We start from the raw sequence: 18,456 nt of genomic DNA, 5'->3' as shown, positions 1-18,456 counted from the left end.
CTGACCTGGAACTCATTATGTAGTCTCAGGCTGGCCTGGAACTCACAACAATCCTACCTTGGCCTCCCAAATGCTGGGATTAACGGTGTGTGCCACCATACCTGGCGAGAAAATCTCTTTAAAGCTGCCATTTTAGCACATAGGTAAGAAGTCAGGGTGGTTATGGGAACACAATAACACTATCTCTGTTTTTCTAGGTTTCTCCAGCATTTTGCGGTCAGCAGTATTAGTCAGGAGCCTGTGATGCAGGCCCATCTTCCAGTTGTGCTGCAGCAATCTGAAATCAGCCCTGTTCACAGATTAGAAAATAAGGTAGAGGAGCTCACCATATATGCTCAGACTCACAGGAGTATAATCATGCAAGTCTTCCCTGTATTTTTTTTTTTTTTTTTTGGTGGTTTGTTTGTTTTTGTTTTTTGAGGTAGGGTCTCCCTATAGCCCAGGCTGATCTGGAACTCGCTCTGTAGTCCCAGGCTGGCTTTGAACTCTCGGTGATCCTCCTCCCGAGTGCTGGGATTAAAGGTGTGTGCTACCAAGACTGGGCCTTGGATTTTTTTTTGTGTGTGTGTGTGTATTATTTAACAAAAAGAACTCAGGTGGAATTCCTTTTATAACTGTCCACCTGCTTTGATACTGATAATGATACACATGAAGCTTGCTCTGTACAATGACTGTGTCAAGGCAGCTGTGGCAGTTGAAAACCCTGGCATGCTCTCTGCTTTGCTTCTCTGGGTCTTTTAAACTCATGTTGTGTGTTCTCATGCTGTCAGCTCGTTCTGGTTGTGACCGGACTTACCTAGGAGGGGTTGATATGTGTTTATTAATAAAGGAAAGGGTGTCCATGGTATCTGGGCCTGGCTGTAATCACCAAGAGAAGGTGATACTGTAAACATTGTCGTCCCCAGAATGGATTTTAATGTCCTCTTGCCTTATGCTTCCTTCCTGTTGACCCCTTCCCACCATTCTTTTGGAAGCCATATGTCATATTGGAGTCAAAGGGGGCATTTATTTTTCTGCAAATGTAGAAGGCACTTAGCTACAAAGGGAAATAGTGCTCAACAATTAGAAGAATCAAGTTTTTTCCTTAGGTAAGAGACTAACAAACTTGAAAATGCCTACTAGTAATATTTTATTTAAAAGGATCTATTGGGGATGGAAAGATGGCTCGGCAGTTAAGACACTTGCTTCTAAAAGGTGCTATAGGACTAGCCTTAACATAAGAAAGTATCTGGCTGGGCAACACTTTTAAGAAATCCACACCACACTATTAGGTATATACTTTTTTCCTAAGCGCTTCTCTTAAATCTGTTAAAAATCTCAACTCTGCTTTAAAAAAAAAAAAAAAAAAAAGGAAGGGGTTGAAGAGATGGCTCAGCAGTTAAGGCATTTGCCTGCAAGCCAAAGAACCCAGGTTCAGTTCTCCAGTACCCATGTAAAGCCAGATACACAAGTTGGTACATGTGTCTGGAGTTTTTGTTTGCAGTAGCTAGAGGCCCTAGAGTACCTGTTCTCTTTCTCTCATAAATTGATTAATTATTTTTTTAAAGAGGAAGGAATGAAGGGAGAGAAAACATATCTGTGTGTTCTGTGTATTGTGATTATTTAAGTGGCTGAAAACTAGGCATTGTGCAATGCAAAGCAAGATAAATGAGAATAAAATCAAGATTTTTTTTTTTGAGGTAGGGTCTCACTCTAGTTCAAGCTGACCTAGAATTCACGATGTAGTCTCAGGGTGGCCTCGAACCCACAGCAATCCTCCTACCTCTGCTGAGTGCTGGGATTAAAGGTGTGCACCACCATGCCTGGCTGAAAATCTAAGTATTCTGTCCATGGGGCAAAAAGGGATACAATGTAGGGCCTTGGTCAGAGGATTGGAAGGAGAGCTCCTTTCTAAAAGAAAAAGGAAAGTTGTATGTGGTGACTCACACCTATAATCCCTGCACTCAGGAAGCTGAAGTTGGAGGATCACTTTCCAAGTTCCAAGCCAGCCTGGGCTATAGTAAGATTGGCTTTAAAAAATAAAAAGAAGCCGGGAGTGGTGGTGCATGCCTTTAATCCTAGCACTGAGGCAGAGGTAGGAGGATTGCTGTGAGTTCGAGGCCACCCTGAGACTCCATAGTGAATTCCAGGTCAGCCTGGGCTAGAGTGAGATCCTACTTGAAAAACCAAAAATAATAATAATAATAAATAAAGAAAAAGAAAAAGGTGAACCTTAGTCTAGCTGATGAGCGCTGCCATCACGATGAGCCTGTCATGATGCTCATACCTCTACCCCCTACATTCAAGAAGCTGAGATATGAGGGTTTCCATAATGTAGATAAACTTGACTACATGGTTCTTATCCTCTACTTGACCTATTCTTTTTTTTTTTTTTTTTTTTTCAAGCTAGGGTCTCCCTCTATCCTAGGATGAACTGGAATTCACTATTTAGTCTCAGGGTGGCCTTGAACTCATGGCAATCCTCCTACCTCAGTCTTCTGAGTGCAGAGATTAAAGGCATGTGCCACCATGCCCAGCACTATAGTAAATTTCTTTTTTTTTTAATATTTTTAAAATTTTTATCTTAGAGAAAGAAAAAGATGCAGATAGAGAATGAGCATACCAGGTCCTTCAGCCACTGCAAACAAACTCAACACACATGCACCACCTTATGCATCTGTTTCACATGGGTTCTGGGGATTAGAACCTGGGTCCTATGGCTTTGCAGGCAAGTGCTTTAACTGCTTAGCTATCTCTTGCTATAGCCCAGGATGACCTAGAATTCACTCGATAGTTTCAGGGTGGCCTTGAACTCATAGTGATCCTCCGACCTCTGCCTCCCAAGTGCTGGGATTAAAGGCATGAGCTGCCAAGCCCAGCATAAAATTCTTAATTAACCTTAGAAATCTACCTGAAGACCAGAAGACAGAGGTTGGGAAGATCGCTATGAGTTAGAGGCTAGCCTGAGTTAGAGCAAGATTATACCTGGGTGGGAGGAAGAAATTTACCTGAAGTGAATGGGTGTGGTGGCACACAGCTTTAATCCCAGCACTTGGGAGGCTGAGGTAGCGGGATCACTGTGAGTTCAAGGCTTATTTATGAAGAGCTTATTTCTGTTGCTTATGTAATGAAGTTAGTACAGTCCAGTTGGCTTATCTTTTCCTCGGGGGTCAGACATGTTTCTTATGCCGTAGGAGTTTTGACCCAACCTAGTCCATGTGTCTCAGAGGGTAGAGGCTGCCATACAGAAGCATCCGTAGTATAACTACTTTCCTTAGCAAATTTGCCACACCAGTGTAGCTAGAGATAGTTTTGTCCCAAATCTCTTTTCTGCCCAGATTTTCCTAAGAAACGTTATTGTTGAAAATATAATATCTCTAGATGTTTTCTTTACAAAAAGAGGTCTGTGGGACTAGAGAGATGACTCAGTAGTGAAGGTCACTTGCTTTCAAAGCCTGACAGCTGGCTTCATTTCCCTAATACCTACATTAAGCCAGATGCTCAGAGTAGTGGATGCATCTGGCGTTTGTTCTCTCGAAGTAGTTCTCTTAACTTCTTACATAGGTACTGCCTCTCAGTTGAATTGGAAACTTAAATGATTCTTCTTTCATGTAGGTAATCATTAGCATCGTAACTGGCCTCCCAGGCTGTCATGCTAACGAACTCTGTGCTTTTCTGGTTACTCTACATAAGGAATATGGCAGGTTAGTATGTCTTTTGCATTTTCTTTGGGAAAAAAAAGATTGTGTTCCTGGGCCTGCTTGTGTGTAGGAATACTTTAGACATGTCCTGTCCTTTTGCATGGCTGATACTGGCACAGTAGGCACCCATCCATCTGTTCACTTAGACACTGTGTAGTGCTTCCTGTATGCCAGACACTGCTCTGCTCTGAGTGTAAGAAAATACATTCAGGGACAAAGTAGTCAAGAAAATCTATTCTCTTATAAAACTTACATTACAGTACGAGAAGACAATTTACTAGGTAAGGAAAACATAGTATACTAGTGAAATGTACTATGGAGCCGGGCATGGTGAAACATGGCTCTAATCCCAGTATTCAGGAGGCTGAAGTAGCAGCATTGCCATGAATTTGAGGCTGTTTTCAGCTATGTAGTAGTGCTAGGCCAGCCAGGGCTACATAGCAAATCCGTTTCCAAAAAAAAAAAGCAGAATCTTTTTCCCTCTCTCTCTCCCTCCCTCTCTCTCTCTCTCTCTCTCTACTTGCAAAGAAACAAATACTTTATTTTTATTTATTTATTTTGTGGTTTTTCAAGGTAGGGTCTTGCTCTAACCCAGGCCAACCTAGAATTCACTATATTGTCTCAGAGTGGCTTCGAACATAGTGATCCTCCTACCTCTGCCTCCTGAGTGCTAGAATTGAAGGTGGGCGCCACCACTCCTGGCTCAATAACTTTGTTTTTTTTTTTTAAAGCGGCCAGGGGAGGGGCGTGGGCATGGTGGCATATGCTTTTAATCTCAGCACTTGGGAGGTAGAGGTAGGAGGATCACCATGAGTTCAAGGCTACCCTGAAATGACATGGTGAATTTCAGGTCAGCCAGGGCTACAGTGAAACCCTACCTCGAAAAACCAAAAAAAAATTTAAAAATAAATAAAGTGGAGGAGGGCTGGAGAGATTGCTTAGGTGATTAAGGCACTTGCCTGCAAAGTCTAATGACCTGAGTTTGATTCCCTGGTACCCATGTAAAGCCACATGTACAAAGTGGTGCATGCATCTGGAGTTTGTTTACAGCAGCTGGCGGTCCTGGCACACCTATTCTCACTGTCTTTCTCTCTTTTCCTTCCTCCCTCCTTCTCCGCTCCCACCCCCCATTTGCAAATAAATAAATAAAAATATTTTTAAAAAATAATTGCCTGGGCATGGAAACACACACCTTTAATCCTACCACACAGGAGGCAGAGGTAGGAGGATTGATGTGAGTCACCCTGAGACTACATAGTGAATTCCAGGTCAGCCTGAGCTAGAGCTAGACCCTATCTTGAAAAACAAAACCAAACCAAAGTAAACAAAAAAAGTATTGGGCTGGAAAGATGGTGCAGTGGTTAAGATGCCTGCCTTCCAAGCCTAGAGACCCAGGTTCATTTCCCCAGTACTCACATAAAGCCAGATGTAGAAAGTGGCTCATGCATCTGAAGTTCATTTTCAGTGGCTGAAGGACCTGGTGCACCTATTCTCTCTGTCTGTCTCTCTTTCTCTGCTTGCAATATGTATGTGTGTATATATATATATATATATATTATTTTTTTTAAAAGAATCAAGGGCTGGAGAGATGGCTTAGTGGTTAAGCACTTGCCTGTGAAGCCTAAGGACCCCGGTTCAAGGCTCAATTCCCCAGGACCCACGTTAGCCAGATGCACAAGGGGGCGCACGTGTCTGGAGTTCGTTTGCAGTGGCTGGAAGCCCTGGCGCGCCCATTCTCTCTCTCTCTCTATCTGCCTCTTTCTCTTTCTGTCACTCTCAAGTAAATAAATAAAAAAAATGAACCAAAAAAAAATTAAAAAAAAAAAAAAGAATCAAGCCGGGCATGGTGGTGCACGCCTTTAATCCCAGCACAATCCCAGCACTCGGGAGGCAGAGGTAGGAGGATTGCAGTGAGTTCGAGGCCACCCTGAGACTACATAGTGAATTCCAGGTCAGCCTGATCTAGAGTGAAACCCTACCTCGAAAAACCAAAAAAAAAAAAAAAAGAAGAAGAAGAATCAAGCTGGGCATGGTGGCACATGCCTTTAATCCCAGCGTTTGGGAGCCCAGGTAAGAGGATTGCTGTGAGTTTGAGGCCAGCCTGGAAGTACAGAGTGAGTGCCAGATCACGGCCTGTGCTAAAGTGAGGCCCTACCTCGAAAAAACAAAAAGAAAAAGAGTTGCAGAGAAAAGTATACAGGCTAGGGGTGGGATTCCAGTTTTAGACTGGCTGATGAGGGACCTCACTAAAAGAAGGTGGCATTTGAGCAAAGACCTGGTAAAAAGTGGATATAGGATGCCCAGTTCCAGGTAGCCTCGGGTTTATCCCCAAACATAAACCCTGTGTTACCTTGGGTCTCATCCCAGTACCACATAAACTTGGTATGGTGGTATGTGTCTGTAATGCAATCATTTGGGAAGTAGAGGCATGAGGGAAGTCATTCTTGGCTACATAACAAATTCAAGGCTAACCTGTGCTACAAGAGACCTGATATCCCATCAAAAAGAAAGGAAGAAGGAGGGAGGGTGAGTGAGCAAGACAAGTGCATAATAAATGGAGGAACATTACAGAGCAAGTAACTGGCCTCCCAGGCTGTCATGCTAATGAACTGTGTGCTTTTCTGGTCACTCTACATAAGGACTTTGTCAGGTTAATATGGTTTTTAGTTGAGAGTATGCCTGGGCAACAGAGAAAGTCAAGGAACTGAAATAGCTGAAATTGCCTGAAGAGTTAGGCATTTAGATTATGGGAATGGGAAGACATACTTTGGAAATATGCTGGGTAAATATAGTAAGTACTTAATGGCAACCCAGATCCTCCTCATGTCTACTTTTATTTGTTTGTTTGTTTTTAATATTTATTTTCATTTACTTATTTTTTATGGAAGGAAATTGTTTAATTCTAGCTTACAATTTTTTTCATTTATTTTTTCAATAAAAATACTAAAAAAAAATTTTAATATATGGGTAGGAACATTACAAGAAGTGCTATTTGGGCAGTTTGGTGAGCATAGTATATACATTTAGCCATACAGCAGCAGACATTACACCCCTAGGACTAATGACTACCCCTTTGTAGGTTTTCAGTATCCGGGATGTGTTCCCTCCCATGGTGCAGGCCTCCAGTCCAATTAGAAGGTGGTTGGGCCGGGCGTGGTGGCGCATGCCTTTAATCCCAGCACTCGGGAGGCAGAGGTAGGAGGATCGCTGTGAGTTCGAGGCCACCCTGAGGCTACATAGTGAATTCCAGGTCAGCCTGAGCCAGAGTGAGACCCTACCTCGAAAAACAAACAAAAAAAAAAAGGTGGTTGGTTTTCCCCATAGCAGACGTGCCAGCCAGGCCAACGGGTGCAATAGTGGCACATCTGTCATGGTGGAAACCAACTGCCCTCTAATTGGACTGGAGGCCCACTCCATGGGGGGAAACACATCCCTGATACTGAAAACTTAAAACAGGGATAGTCATGAGCCCTAGGAGTGTAACATCTGCTGCTGTCTGGCTAAATGTATATACTGTGCTTATCAAACTGCCCAGTAAGCTCTTCTCTTAATGTTCTTACCCTTATATTAATGCTACTCTCACTTTTGGTAGAGAATCTTTTCAGATGGTAGTGACCTTGGGATGAGTCTGAAGGCATCATGGTGCTGGAAAGAAGTGACAGGAGTGCTCAGCACTGCCATATCTCTATCACACCTCCAAGGCTCAGGGTCTAATGCAGAAGAGATGGCAGAAAGAATGTAAGAGCCAAAGGAAGGGTAGGACTCCTTACAACGTGCTCCCTCCAGACATAAAATGGCCTGGATATCCATGACCTCATAGTGCCTGACACTACCTACACAAGACCATCAAAAGAGGAGGAAAAGATCAAGACATCAAAATAAGAGAGAGACTGAGAGGGGGAGGGATATGATGGAGAATGGAGTTTCAAAGGGGAAAGTGGGCAGAGGGAGGGCATTACCATAGGATAGTTTTTATAATTATGGAAGTTGTTTAATTAAAAAAAATGAATTTGTCTTAGCCAAGCAAATTCTAGACACTCATGCTAAAAAATAAAAGTATGTGGAATCTTCAACAACAGGATCTTACCATCTTTTGCAGTCAGGTCCACATTGCTAGTAGAAATCACCCAACCAAGAGCAGCTTATGGGAAAAAAAGGTTTATTATGGCTTACAGGCTCGCAGGGAAGCTCCACGATGGCAGGGGAAAGCAATGGCATGAGCAGAGGGTGAATATCACCCCCAGGCCAACATAAGGTGGACAGTAGCAACAGGGGAGTGTGCCAAACACTGGCATGGGGAAACTGGCCATAACACCCATAAGCCTGTCCCCAACAATACACTCCCTCCAGGAGACGTCAATTCCCAAATCTCTATCAGCTGGGAACGTAGCATTCAGAATACCTAAGTTTATGGGGACACCTGAATCAAACCACCACACAATCTATTCCTGGTGGGAAACCAAGGGCCTCAGCATTGGCCTGTAATGTTTTGGGGCATCAAGGACCTCCCTAGCCAACAACTCAACGGAAGGTATCCCATCTCTGGCACTGAAAATTTTCTAGTAACAATCTATAGCTCCTGAGTCCAAAAAGTAAGTTTCCATATGGCTTATTTATATCCTTTTATATTTTGATTAGCCCTCTCTCTACCTTTCCATTACTCAATCTCTTCCCTTGACCTCACTTAGGCCTTTTATTCCCATTAATATGTTCTTCTACTTACATACATAATACCATCCTATTAAGTCCCCCCTTCCTCCCTTTATATCTCCTTTCTACCTTACTGGCCTCTGCTACTGAGTTTTCTTCATATTCACATAGAAGGCCAATCATTTGTAGCTAGGATCCACATATGAGAGAGAACATACAACATTTGGCCTTCTGGGCCTGGGTTACCTCACTAAGTATAATACTTTACAGATCCATCCATTTTTCTGCAAATTTAATAACTTCATTTTTCTTTACCACTGAGCAGAACTCCATTGTGTTTGTTTTGGGGTTTTTTTGAGACATGCCAGGGCATGCCAGGCCCTTTTAGCCACTGTGAACGAACTCCAGACACATGTGCCCCCTTATGCACATGTGTGACATTGTGCAGTTGAGTCACTGTCCGTCTAGCTATGGGGTACCTGGAGATGCAAACACGTGTTCTTAGGCTTCGTAGGCAAGTGCCTTAACTGCTGCCTTCTCTCTAGCCCTGTTTTGTATTGTTTTTTGAGGTAGGGTCTCATTCTAACCAGGCTGACCTGGAATTCACTATGTAGTCTCAGGGTGGCCTTGAACTCACAGCAGTCCTCCTACCTCTGTCTCCCAAATACTGAGATTAAAGCTGTGATCCACCATATCCAGCGCTGGCTTTTTGTTTTTCTAAATATTTCATTTATTTACTTGAGAAAGGGAGAGAGAAAGATGCAGATAGAGAGAAGAATGGGCCCTAGTCACTGCAAATGGACTCTAGATACATGTGCCACCTTGTGAAGCTGACTCATGTGGGTACTGGGAGATCGAACCTAGGTCCTTAGGTTTCGTAGGCAATCACCTTAACCACTAAGCTGTCTCACCAGCCCCCTCCGTTTTTTGGAGACAAAATAACATAGGCCAACCTCATATTCTTGGTAATCCTTTGCCTTAGCCTCCTGAATGATAGCATCACAGGCATGACTTACCATGTTTGGTTATTGTTCTTTAAACAGCCTCCCTTTTTGACCTTTCCCGTTTCTTTTTTTTTTTTTTTTTAATTTTTATTTATTTATTTATTTGAGAGCAACAGATACAGAGAGAAAGACAGATAGAGGGAGAGAGAGAGAATGGGCACGCCAGGGCTTCCAGCCTCTGCAAACGAACTCCAGACGCATGCGCCCCCTTGTGCATCTGGCTAACGTAGGACCTGGGGAACCGAGCCTCGAACCGGGGTCCTTAGGCTTCACAGGCAAGCGCTTAACCGCTAAGCCATCTCTCCAGCCCCTTTCCCGTTTCTTACTAGTAAGAGTCTTACTGAGTACCAGACTAAAGGCATATTATTATTGGTCAGGAATGTTCTCCAACCCTGGAGCCTGTTGGTCAAATGCTTTCCTCTCCTCTTCCCCTATGGTGGGAGGTTTCCTGTCAAAAGCTCCAGTGGGGGAGAGATGGCTTAGTGGTTAAGGCGCTTGCCTGCAAAGCCAAAGGACCCAAGTTCAATTCCCCAGGACCCACATAAGCCAGATGCACAAGGGGCACACGTATCTGGAGTTCGTTTGTAGTGGCTGGAGGCTCTGGTGCGCCCATTCTCTCCCTCTCTCCCTCTCTCTTTCTCTCTCTCCCTCTCTCCCTGCCTATTTCTGTATCTCTCTCTCTCTCTGTCATATAAATAAAAAAATTAAAATTTTTTTTTAAAAGTTCCAGTGGTAGTGGTTTCAGGATATTGGGCTCCCAACCCCTCTTGTTTTTTGTTTTTTGTTTTTGCATGATTTTGGGATTGTTTTCTCCTCTACAAAGTTATGAGTAGAATATCTTTGGGAGTACTGGTGATATTTGAGTCCATGGCTAAATGCATAGTACCAGGCCATTAGGTAGCCATGTGCTAAGATTATTTTCCATTTCCAGGTGGATGGTGTACCGTCAAATCATGGACAGCTCTGAATGTTTTCATGCTGCCCACTTCCAAAAGTACCTTTCCAATGTCCTGGAGACCCAACAGAACCGATCTGCCCGCCAGTCAGCTTACATCTGCAAGAAGACCAGACTGCTGGTGGTGGTACAAGGGTGAGTGTCAGACGTCTTCTGGGAATAGTTGAATGAGGATAATGACTTTGTCATTACCATTACTGTAGCACAGAACAAACTCCAAGTGTGCCTGAATAGATTCCACACTATACAGAAAATTTAACAAAATCTTTGTTGCCATACTGTGGCCATGGGTAACTGATAGCCACACAAGGTTCAAGTTTGTCTTCTGCATGCTAATTTATTTCCAGTAGGTGGAGAAGTAAGGAATCTGGTAAAAGTTCTCTGGAAATTCATGGAATATTTTTTTTCTAAATCTCTACCTTCGTCTCTAAACAAGGCAGCCTTACTGGTTTCATTCTGGCCTCTTGTGGAATTTCAGATGTGACCCCTATATTTTGCAGTCTTCTGCCCCTCCCCCATTTTCCCAATGACTACCTCAGAAGAGTTTCCTGGGGCCTATAGTCAAAAAGCACATACAGGCCCGAAGAAATGTCTTAGAGGTTAAGGTGCTTGCCTGTGAAACCTAAGGACCCAGGTATGATTCCACAGGACCTATGTAAGCCAGATGTACGAGGTGGCACGTGCTTCCTTGTTTACAGTAGCTGGAGGCCCTGGCATGCCCATTCTCTCTCTCTCTTCCTCCCTCCCTCCCGCCCGCCCTCTTTCTATGTCTCTCAAATAAATAAAAACTAAATAAAATAACTTTTTATTGACAACTTTATAATTGTAGACAATAACCCATGGTAATTCCCTCTCTCCCCCAACTTTCACCTTCACAATTCCACTCTCCATCATATCCCCTTCCCCTCTCAATCAGTCTCTTTTATTTTGATGTCATCATCATCTCCTCCTATCATGATGGTCTTCTGTAGGTAGTGTCAGGCACTGTGAGGTCATGGATATCCAGGCCGTTTTTTGTCTGGAGAAGCGCATTGTAAACAGTCCTACCTTCCTTTGGCTCTTACTTTTTTGTTTGTTTGTTTGTTTTTGTTTTTGTTTTTTCAAGGTAGGGTCTCACTCTAGCCCAGGCTGACCTGGAATTCACTTTGTATTCTCAGGGTGGCCTTGAACTCACGGTGATCCTCCTACCTCTGCCTCCTGAGTGCTGGGATTAAAGGCATGTGCCACCACACCTCTGGCTTCTTACATTCTTTCCGCCATCTCTTCTGCAATGGACCTTGAGCCTTGGAAGGTGTGATAGAGATGTTTCAGTGCTGAGCACTCCTCTATCACTTCTTCTCAGCATCATGGTGCCTTCTGACTCATCCTAAGGTCACCACTATCTGAAAAATGAAGCTTCTCTAACCAAAAGTGAGAGTAGCATTAATATATGGATGCTTATTGGGCAGTTTGGTGAGCATTGTATATATATTTAGTCAGACACCAATAACCGTTACACCCCTAGTGCTCATGACTACCCCTACTGCAGGTTTTCAGTATCAGGGATATATTTCCTCCCATGGGATATATATCCTCCAGTCCAATTAGAGAGCAATTGATTTCCCCATAACAGACATGACACTATTGCACCCATTGGCTCATTTGGCCTGGCTAGCCAAATTTAAGGCTTGCAGTGTCCACTGTAAAGTTTCTCCATTGATGATTTCTCTCTCCCTCATTGAATTGTATGCAGTGTAGCTTTTTCCAGCTTTCTGTCAGCTGGTCTACATGGAGAAGGTTTTCAGCTCAGCTCCAGCAGGATTTCTTAGTGACCTTGCAACCCAAGTATGTGGAGTCTTCAGCAGTAGGATTTTACCATTTATTCCTGGTGGGAAACCAAGAGCCTCAGCAATGGCCTATAATGTTTAGGGGGCATCAGGGACCTCCCTGGCCAACAACTCACTGGAGGTATCCCATCCCTGGCACTGAAAATTTTCTAGTAACAATCTATGGCTCCTGAGTGTTCCTTTGTCCAAAACAGTAGGTTTCCATATGACTTATTTATATTCTCTTAGATTTTTTTAAAATAATTTTTTAAATTATTTATTTATTTATTTGAGAGTGACAGACAGAGAAACAGGCAAAGAGAAAGAGAAAGAAAATGGGCACACCAGGGCCTCCAGCCACTGCAAACGAACTCCAGACGCGTGCGCCCCCTTGTGCATCTGGCTAACATGGGTCCTGGGGAATCAAGCCTTGAACCAGGGTCCTTAGGCTTCACAGGCAAGCGCTTAACGACTAAGCCATCTCTCCAGCCCTGTTCTCTTAGATTTTGATTAGTCCTCCCTCCACCCTTCCTTTACTCTGTGTCTTCCCCTGACCTCACTTAGGCCTTTTTGTGAGGTCCCAGTGGTTGACCCATGGTTTTATTTCTTGAGCAATTAGGGTTATAGTCAGAAAGTCTTTGCCAAGACCAGTATATTGAAGTGTTTCCCCTATTTTTTCCTCAGAGTTTCAAGTCTGATATTAAGGTTTTTGATCCATTTGGATTTAATTCTTGTGGATGGAGAGAAATAAGGATCTATTTTTATCCTTTTACAGATACATATCCAGTTTTCCCAGCACCATTTGATGAAGTGGCTTAGCTTTTCTCCAATGAGTATTTTTGGCATTTTTGTCAAAGATCAGGTGGCTATAGCTACCCAGACTTATGTGTGGATCCTCTATTCTGTTCCATTGATCTACATGTCTGCTTTTGTGCCAGTACCATGCCGCTTTTGTTACTATGGCTCTGTAGTATAGGTTAAAATCAGGTGTGGTGATACCACCAGCCATATTTTTGTTACTCAGTATTGTTTTAGGTATTCAAGGTTCTTTGTGCTTCCAAATGAATTTTTGGATTGTGTTTTCTATTTCCATGAAGAATGCCATTGGAATGCTGGTGGGGATTGTATTAAATGTATAGATTGCTTTTGATAAGATTACCATTTTCATAATATTGATTCTTCTAATCTAATAACAAGGGGTGTTTTTCCATTTCCTAGTGTCTCTGCAATTTCTCGCTTGAGTGTTTTAAAGTTTTCTTTGTAGAGATTCTTCACTTCCTTGGTTAGGTTTATTTCAAGGTACTTTATTTTATTTTATTTTATTTTGATGCATTTGTGAGTGGGTGTGATTCTCTGATTTTATCCTTTGTGGATTTGTTGTTAGCATTAGGAATGCTACTGATTTCTGTGTGTTTATTTTGCATTCTGCTACATGGCTGTAGGTATTTATCAGCTTTAATAGTTTGCTGGTAGAGTCTTTATGGTCCTTTTTTTTTTAATTTTTTTTTGTTCATTTTTATTTATTTGAGAGCGACACACAGGGAGACAAAGAGGCAGAGAAAGAGAGAAAGAATGGGTGCGCCAGGGCCTCCAGCCACTGAAAAGGAACTCCGGTCCCATGCACCCCCCTTGTGCATCTGGCTAACATGAGTCCTGGGGAATCGAGCCTCGAACCCGGGTTCTTAGGCTTCACAAACAAGCGCTTAACCGCTAGGCCATCTCTCCAGCCCTTTATGGTCCTTTATGTATAGAATCATATCATCTGCAAATAATATAACTTGGTCTCTTCCTTTCCAATTTGTATCCCTTTTATGTACATCTCTTGCCTTATTGCTATGGCTAAGACTTCTAGTGCTATATTAAATACCTTTGTCTTGTTCCTGATTTTAGTGGAAAAGCTTCAAGTTTTTCTCATTTAGTATTATATTGGCTGTAGGCTTGTCATTAATAGCCTTTATTATTTTGAAATATTTTTCTTCTATCCCCGGTTTATGTAGGACTTTTTTTTAAAAAAAGATTTTATGTATTTATTAGAGTCAGGGAGAGAGAGAATGGGCATGCCAGGACTTCTATCCACTGCAAACAAACTCCAGATGTGTGTGCCACCATGTGCATCTGGCTTATGTGGGACCTGGAGAATCAAACCTGGATTGTTAGGCTTCACAGGAATGTGCCTTAACCACTAGGCAATCTTTCTAGCCATATGTAGGACTTTTATCATGAACAGATGTTGGATTTTGTCAAATGCTTTTTCTTTTCTGCATATGCGATGATCATGTGATTTTTGTCCTTCAGTCCGTTTATATAACATATTTCACTTATCAATTTGCCTACATTGAACCATCGCTGCATCTCTGGGATAATGCCTACTTGGTCAGGGTAAATAATATTTATGATATATTCTTGTATTCTGTTTGCCAATATTTTGTTCAGAATTTTTGCATCTATGTTCATGAGGGAGACTGATATGTAATTTTCTTTTTTTTTTTTGTTTTATTTATTTATTTGGCATGGCAGACAGACAGAGAATGAGGTCGATAGAGAGAGAGAGAGAGAGGGAAGGAGGGAGGGAGGGAGGGAGGAAGGGAGAAAGAATGGGCACGCCTAGCCACTGCAAACGAACTCCGGATGGATGTGCCCCCTTGTGCATCTGGCTAACATGGGTCCTGGGGAACTGAGCTTTGAACAGGGGTCCTTAGGCTTCACAGGCAAGCGCTTAACCACTAAGCCATCTTTCCAGCCCATGATTTGTAATTTTCTTTTTTTGTTATCTGTGTCTGGTTTTGGTGATGCTGGCTTTGTAGAAGGAGTTTGGTAAGATTCTTTCCTTTTCTGATATGTGGAAAAATCTGAGAAGCATTGGTGTTAGTTCTTCCCCAAAAGTCTGGTACAATTCACCAGTGAATCCATCTGGGCCTGGACTTTTTTAATTGGGTTTTTTTTTTAATAACTGCTTGGATCTACATACTTGGTTTTTTTGTTTGTTTTTTGTTTTTTTTGAGGTAGGGCCTCACTCTGGTCCAGGTTGACCTGGAGTTAACTATGTATTCTTTGGGTGGCCTTGAACTCATGGTGATCCTCCTATCTCTGCCTCCTGAGTGCTGGGATTAAAGGCGTGCGCCACCATGCCCAGCTAGATCTCCATACTTGTTATAGGTCTATTTAAGTGATTAATCTCATCTTGGTTTAATTTTGGTAGGTCATATAAATCCAGGAAATCATCCATTTCTTTCATATTTTCAAACTTAGTGGAGTACATGTTCTTATAGTATGTCCCTGTGATTTTTTTTTTTCTTTCGGTTTTTCAGGGTAGGGTTTCACTCTAGTCCAGGCTAACCTGGAATTCACTATGTAGTCTCAGGGTGGCCTCTAACTCATGGTGATCCTCCTACCTCTGCCTCCTGAGTGCTGGGATTAAAGGCGTGCGCCACCATGCCCGGCTTCTGTGATTTTTTAACTTCTCTGGTATCTCTTGTAATGGTTCCTTTTTCATCCCTAATTTTATTAATTTGCATCTCTTCTCTCTTTCTTTTGGTCAGATTTGCTACGAGTTTATCAATCTTGTTTATCCTTTCAAAGAACCAACTCCTTGTTTCATTGATTCTTTGGATTGTTGTTGTTTTTATTTCTATTTTATTACTGCCCTAATCTTTATCATTTCTTTCCATCTATTGAATTTTTTTTTTTTTTTGCCTTGTTCTTCTTTTTCCAAGGCCTTAAGGTGAAGCAGTAAGAAGGCCATCCTGAGACTACTTAGTGAATTCCAGGTAGCCTGGGCTAGAATGAGACCCTACCTGAAAAAAAGGGGGGGGGGGCTGGAGAAATGGCTTAGTGGTTAAGGTGTTTGCCTGCAAACCAGAGGATCCCAGTTCGATTCTCCAGGGCCCACATAAGCCAGATGCACAAGGGGAGTTCATTTGCAGTGGTTGGAGGCCCTGGTGTGTTCATTCTCTCTCTCCTTCCCTCCCTCTCTCCCTCTCTCTCTCTTTTTCTCTCTCTCTCAATAAAATAAAAAATTCCCCCTTTGTACTGCCACCAGTGTGTCCCAAAGGTTTTGGTATGTTGTGTTCTTATCATCATTTGATTCTGTGAATATTTTTGTTGTTGGTTGTTTTGTTTTTGTTTTTTGGTGGATGGTGGTGGCTGAAGTTCTCCTGCTAGTCCTCATGATCTTCCTCTCCCGCTAGTCACTGCTGTCCTCCCCTTCACTTTTTTTTTTTTTTTTTTTTTTTTTGAGGTAGAATCTCACTGGTCCAGGCTGACCTGGAGCTCACTGTTGTAGCCTTGAGTTCACGGCGATCCTCCTACCTCTGCCTCCCTAGTACTGAGATTAAAGGCGTGCGTCACCACACCTGGCCTACATTTCTTGAGTAAATAAAATATTTTTTAAAAGCATATATAATCCAATTGAGTGTGGAGTTTCTACTTTGTGACTAATACAGAACAGACATGGTAAGCTGCTATAGATCCTGAAGACCCTATGTGACCATTACTATCATGTGCATGCAACAAGGAAGGGAACTGGCAGTGTGTGTACCACTGATCTAAGAGACTGGCTGCAAAGAGCTTCCCTTGACCTGTTCTCATGCCTTCTGGGTAAGAATGCAAATTCATTATCAGCTGGTCTCTTAGGGGAACGTGCTTAGTCAGGAAAATGGCGTGTGCTTTATCTAGTGTTATGGTTGGTAATAAACTACTGGTGGTTCTCACAAAGTACTTTGTGCTATACTGTTTCCTTGTGTTCACAATAATAGGTAGGGTCTCACTCTAGCCCAGGATGACCTGTAATTCACTATATAGTCTCAGAATGGCCTAAAACTCATAGTGATCTTCCTACCTCTGCCTCCTGAGTACTGGGATTAAAGGCAAGCCTGGCAGGTTTTTTTGTTGTTTTTTTCAAGGTACACTTTCACTGTAGCCCAGGCTGACCTGGAACTCACTCTGTTGGCTAGCCTCAAAGTCATGACAGTCCTCCAACCCTTGCCTCTCAAGTGCTGCACTCCACCACAGTTTTTTTTTTTAATATTTTTATTTATTTATTTGCAAGCAGAGAGAGACAATGGGTACATCAGGGCCTCCAGCCGCTGCAAACACGCTCCAGATGCATGTGCCACTGTGCATCTGACTTTACATGGGTACTGGGGAATTGAACCTGGGTTGTTAGGCTTTATAGGCATATGCATTGACTGCTGAGCTACCTCTCCAACCTTTGGCCACAATTTTTTTCAAATATTTTATTCTTTTGTATTTATTTATTTGAGAGCAACAGAGAGAGAAAGAGGCATATAGAGAGTGAGAGAGAGAGAATGGACACTCCAGGGCCTCCAGCCACTACAAATGAACTCCAGGCGCATGCGCCCCCTTGTGCATCTGGCTAACGTGGGTCCTGGGGAATCGAGCCTGGAACCTAGGTTCTTAGGTTTTACAGGCAAGCGCTTAACTGCTGAGCCATCTCTTCAGCCCACAATTATTTTTATATATTTTAATTATTTATTTATTTGAGAGAGACAGACAAAGAAAGAGGCAGATAGAGAGAAAGTGGGCATGCCAGGGCCTCCAACCACTGTAAATGAAATCCAGACACATGTGCCACTTTGTATATCTAGCTTATGTGGGTCCTTTGGTTTTGCAGGCAAGTGTTTTAACTGCTAAGCTATCCAGCCCTTTTTTTAGGTGTGGGTTGTGGGGGTTTTTAATATTTATATTCATTTATTTGAGAGAGAATGGGCACACCAAGGCCTTTAGCCACTGCAAACAAATTCCAGACACATGCATCACCTGGTGCCTCTGTCTAACATGGGTCTTGGGGAATCAAAACTGGGTCCTTTGGCTTTGCAGGCAAGCACCTTAACTGCTAAGCAATCTCTCCACCACCTCCACATTTTATTCCCTGAGGTATCACTCTAGCTCAGCCTGTCCTGAAACTCACTTTGTAGTCCCAGGCTGGCCTGGAACTCACGACTGTCCTCCTACCTCTGCGTCAGGGATGCTGGTATTAAAGACATGCACCACCATGCCCAGCTTTGTTTTCTTTATGTGTTTTGTTGTGTTGTGTTATTTAATAAAGAGAATACTGACAAGAAAGGAGCCAACATGATGAAGCCAACTTTTTTACCTTCGTCACACAGTTGTACCAGCAGCCTGAGCACCAGACTGCCTTCTGCTTCTTCCTACAGGAGAGAACTCTTCTCTGTTAGTCTAGAGACCTCTATGCAAGATGTAGAATAGCTGATGGGCTAGAGAGATTGCTTAGTGGTTAAGGCATTTGCCTGCAAAGCCAAAGGATCCCGGTTCAATTATCCAGGACCCATGTAAGCCAGATGGACAAGGGGACACATGTATCTGGAGTTCGTTTGCAGTGG

At 42.8% G+C, this 18,456-nt stretch overlaps 1 protein-coding gene across 4 annotated transcripts in view; it reads left to right on the top strand.

The window, feature by feature from the left end:
* The window catches only part of Dnaaf9 (dynein axonemal assembly factor 9), a 173,080-nt gene that overhangs the window by 105,825 nt on the left and 48,799 nt on the right, over window positions 1-18,456 (top strand). For all 4 annotated transcript variants that reach the window (XM_045155828.1, XM_045155827.1, XM_045155829.1 and 1 more), the window contains 3 exons: window positions 198-312; window positions 3,595-3,683; window positions 10,266-10,424. In XM_045155828.1, coding sequence (XP_045011763.1) covers window positions 198-312; window positions 3,595-3,683; window positions 10,266-10,424 — 363 coding nt within the window. The remainder of the gene's footprint in view (window positions 1-197; window positions 313-3,594; window positions 3,684-10,265; window positions 10,425-18,456) is intronic.

The sequence above is a fragment of the Jaculus jaculus genome, chromosome 8 (genome assembly GCF_020740685.1).
Source record: "Jaculus jaculus isolate mJacJac1 chromosome 8, mJacJac1.mat.Y.cur, whole genome shotgun sequence".
NCBI lineage: Eukaryota > Metazoa > Chordata > Mammalia > Rodentia > Dipodidae > Jaculus > Jaculus jaculus.
The sequence above is the reverse complement of the archived record's forward strand: the minus strand, read 5'-3'. Positions and strand labels throughout refer to the sequence as shown.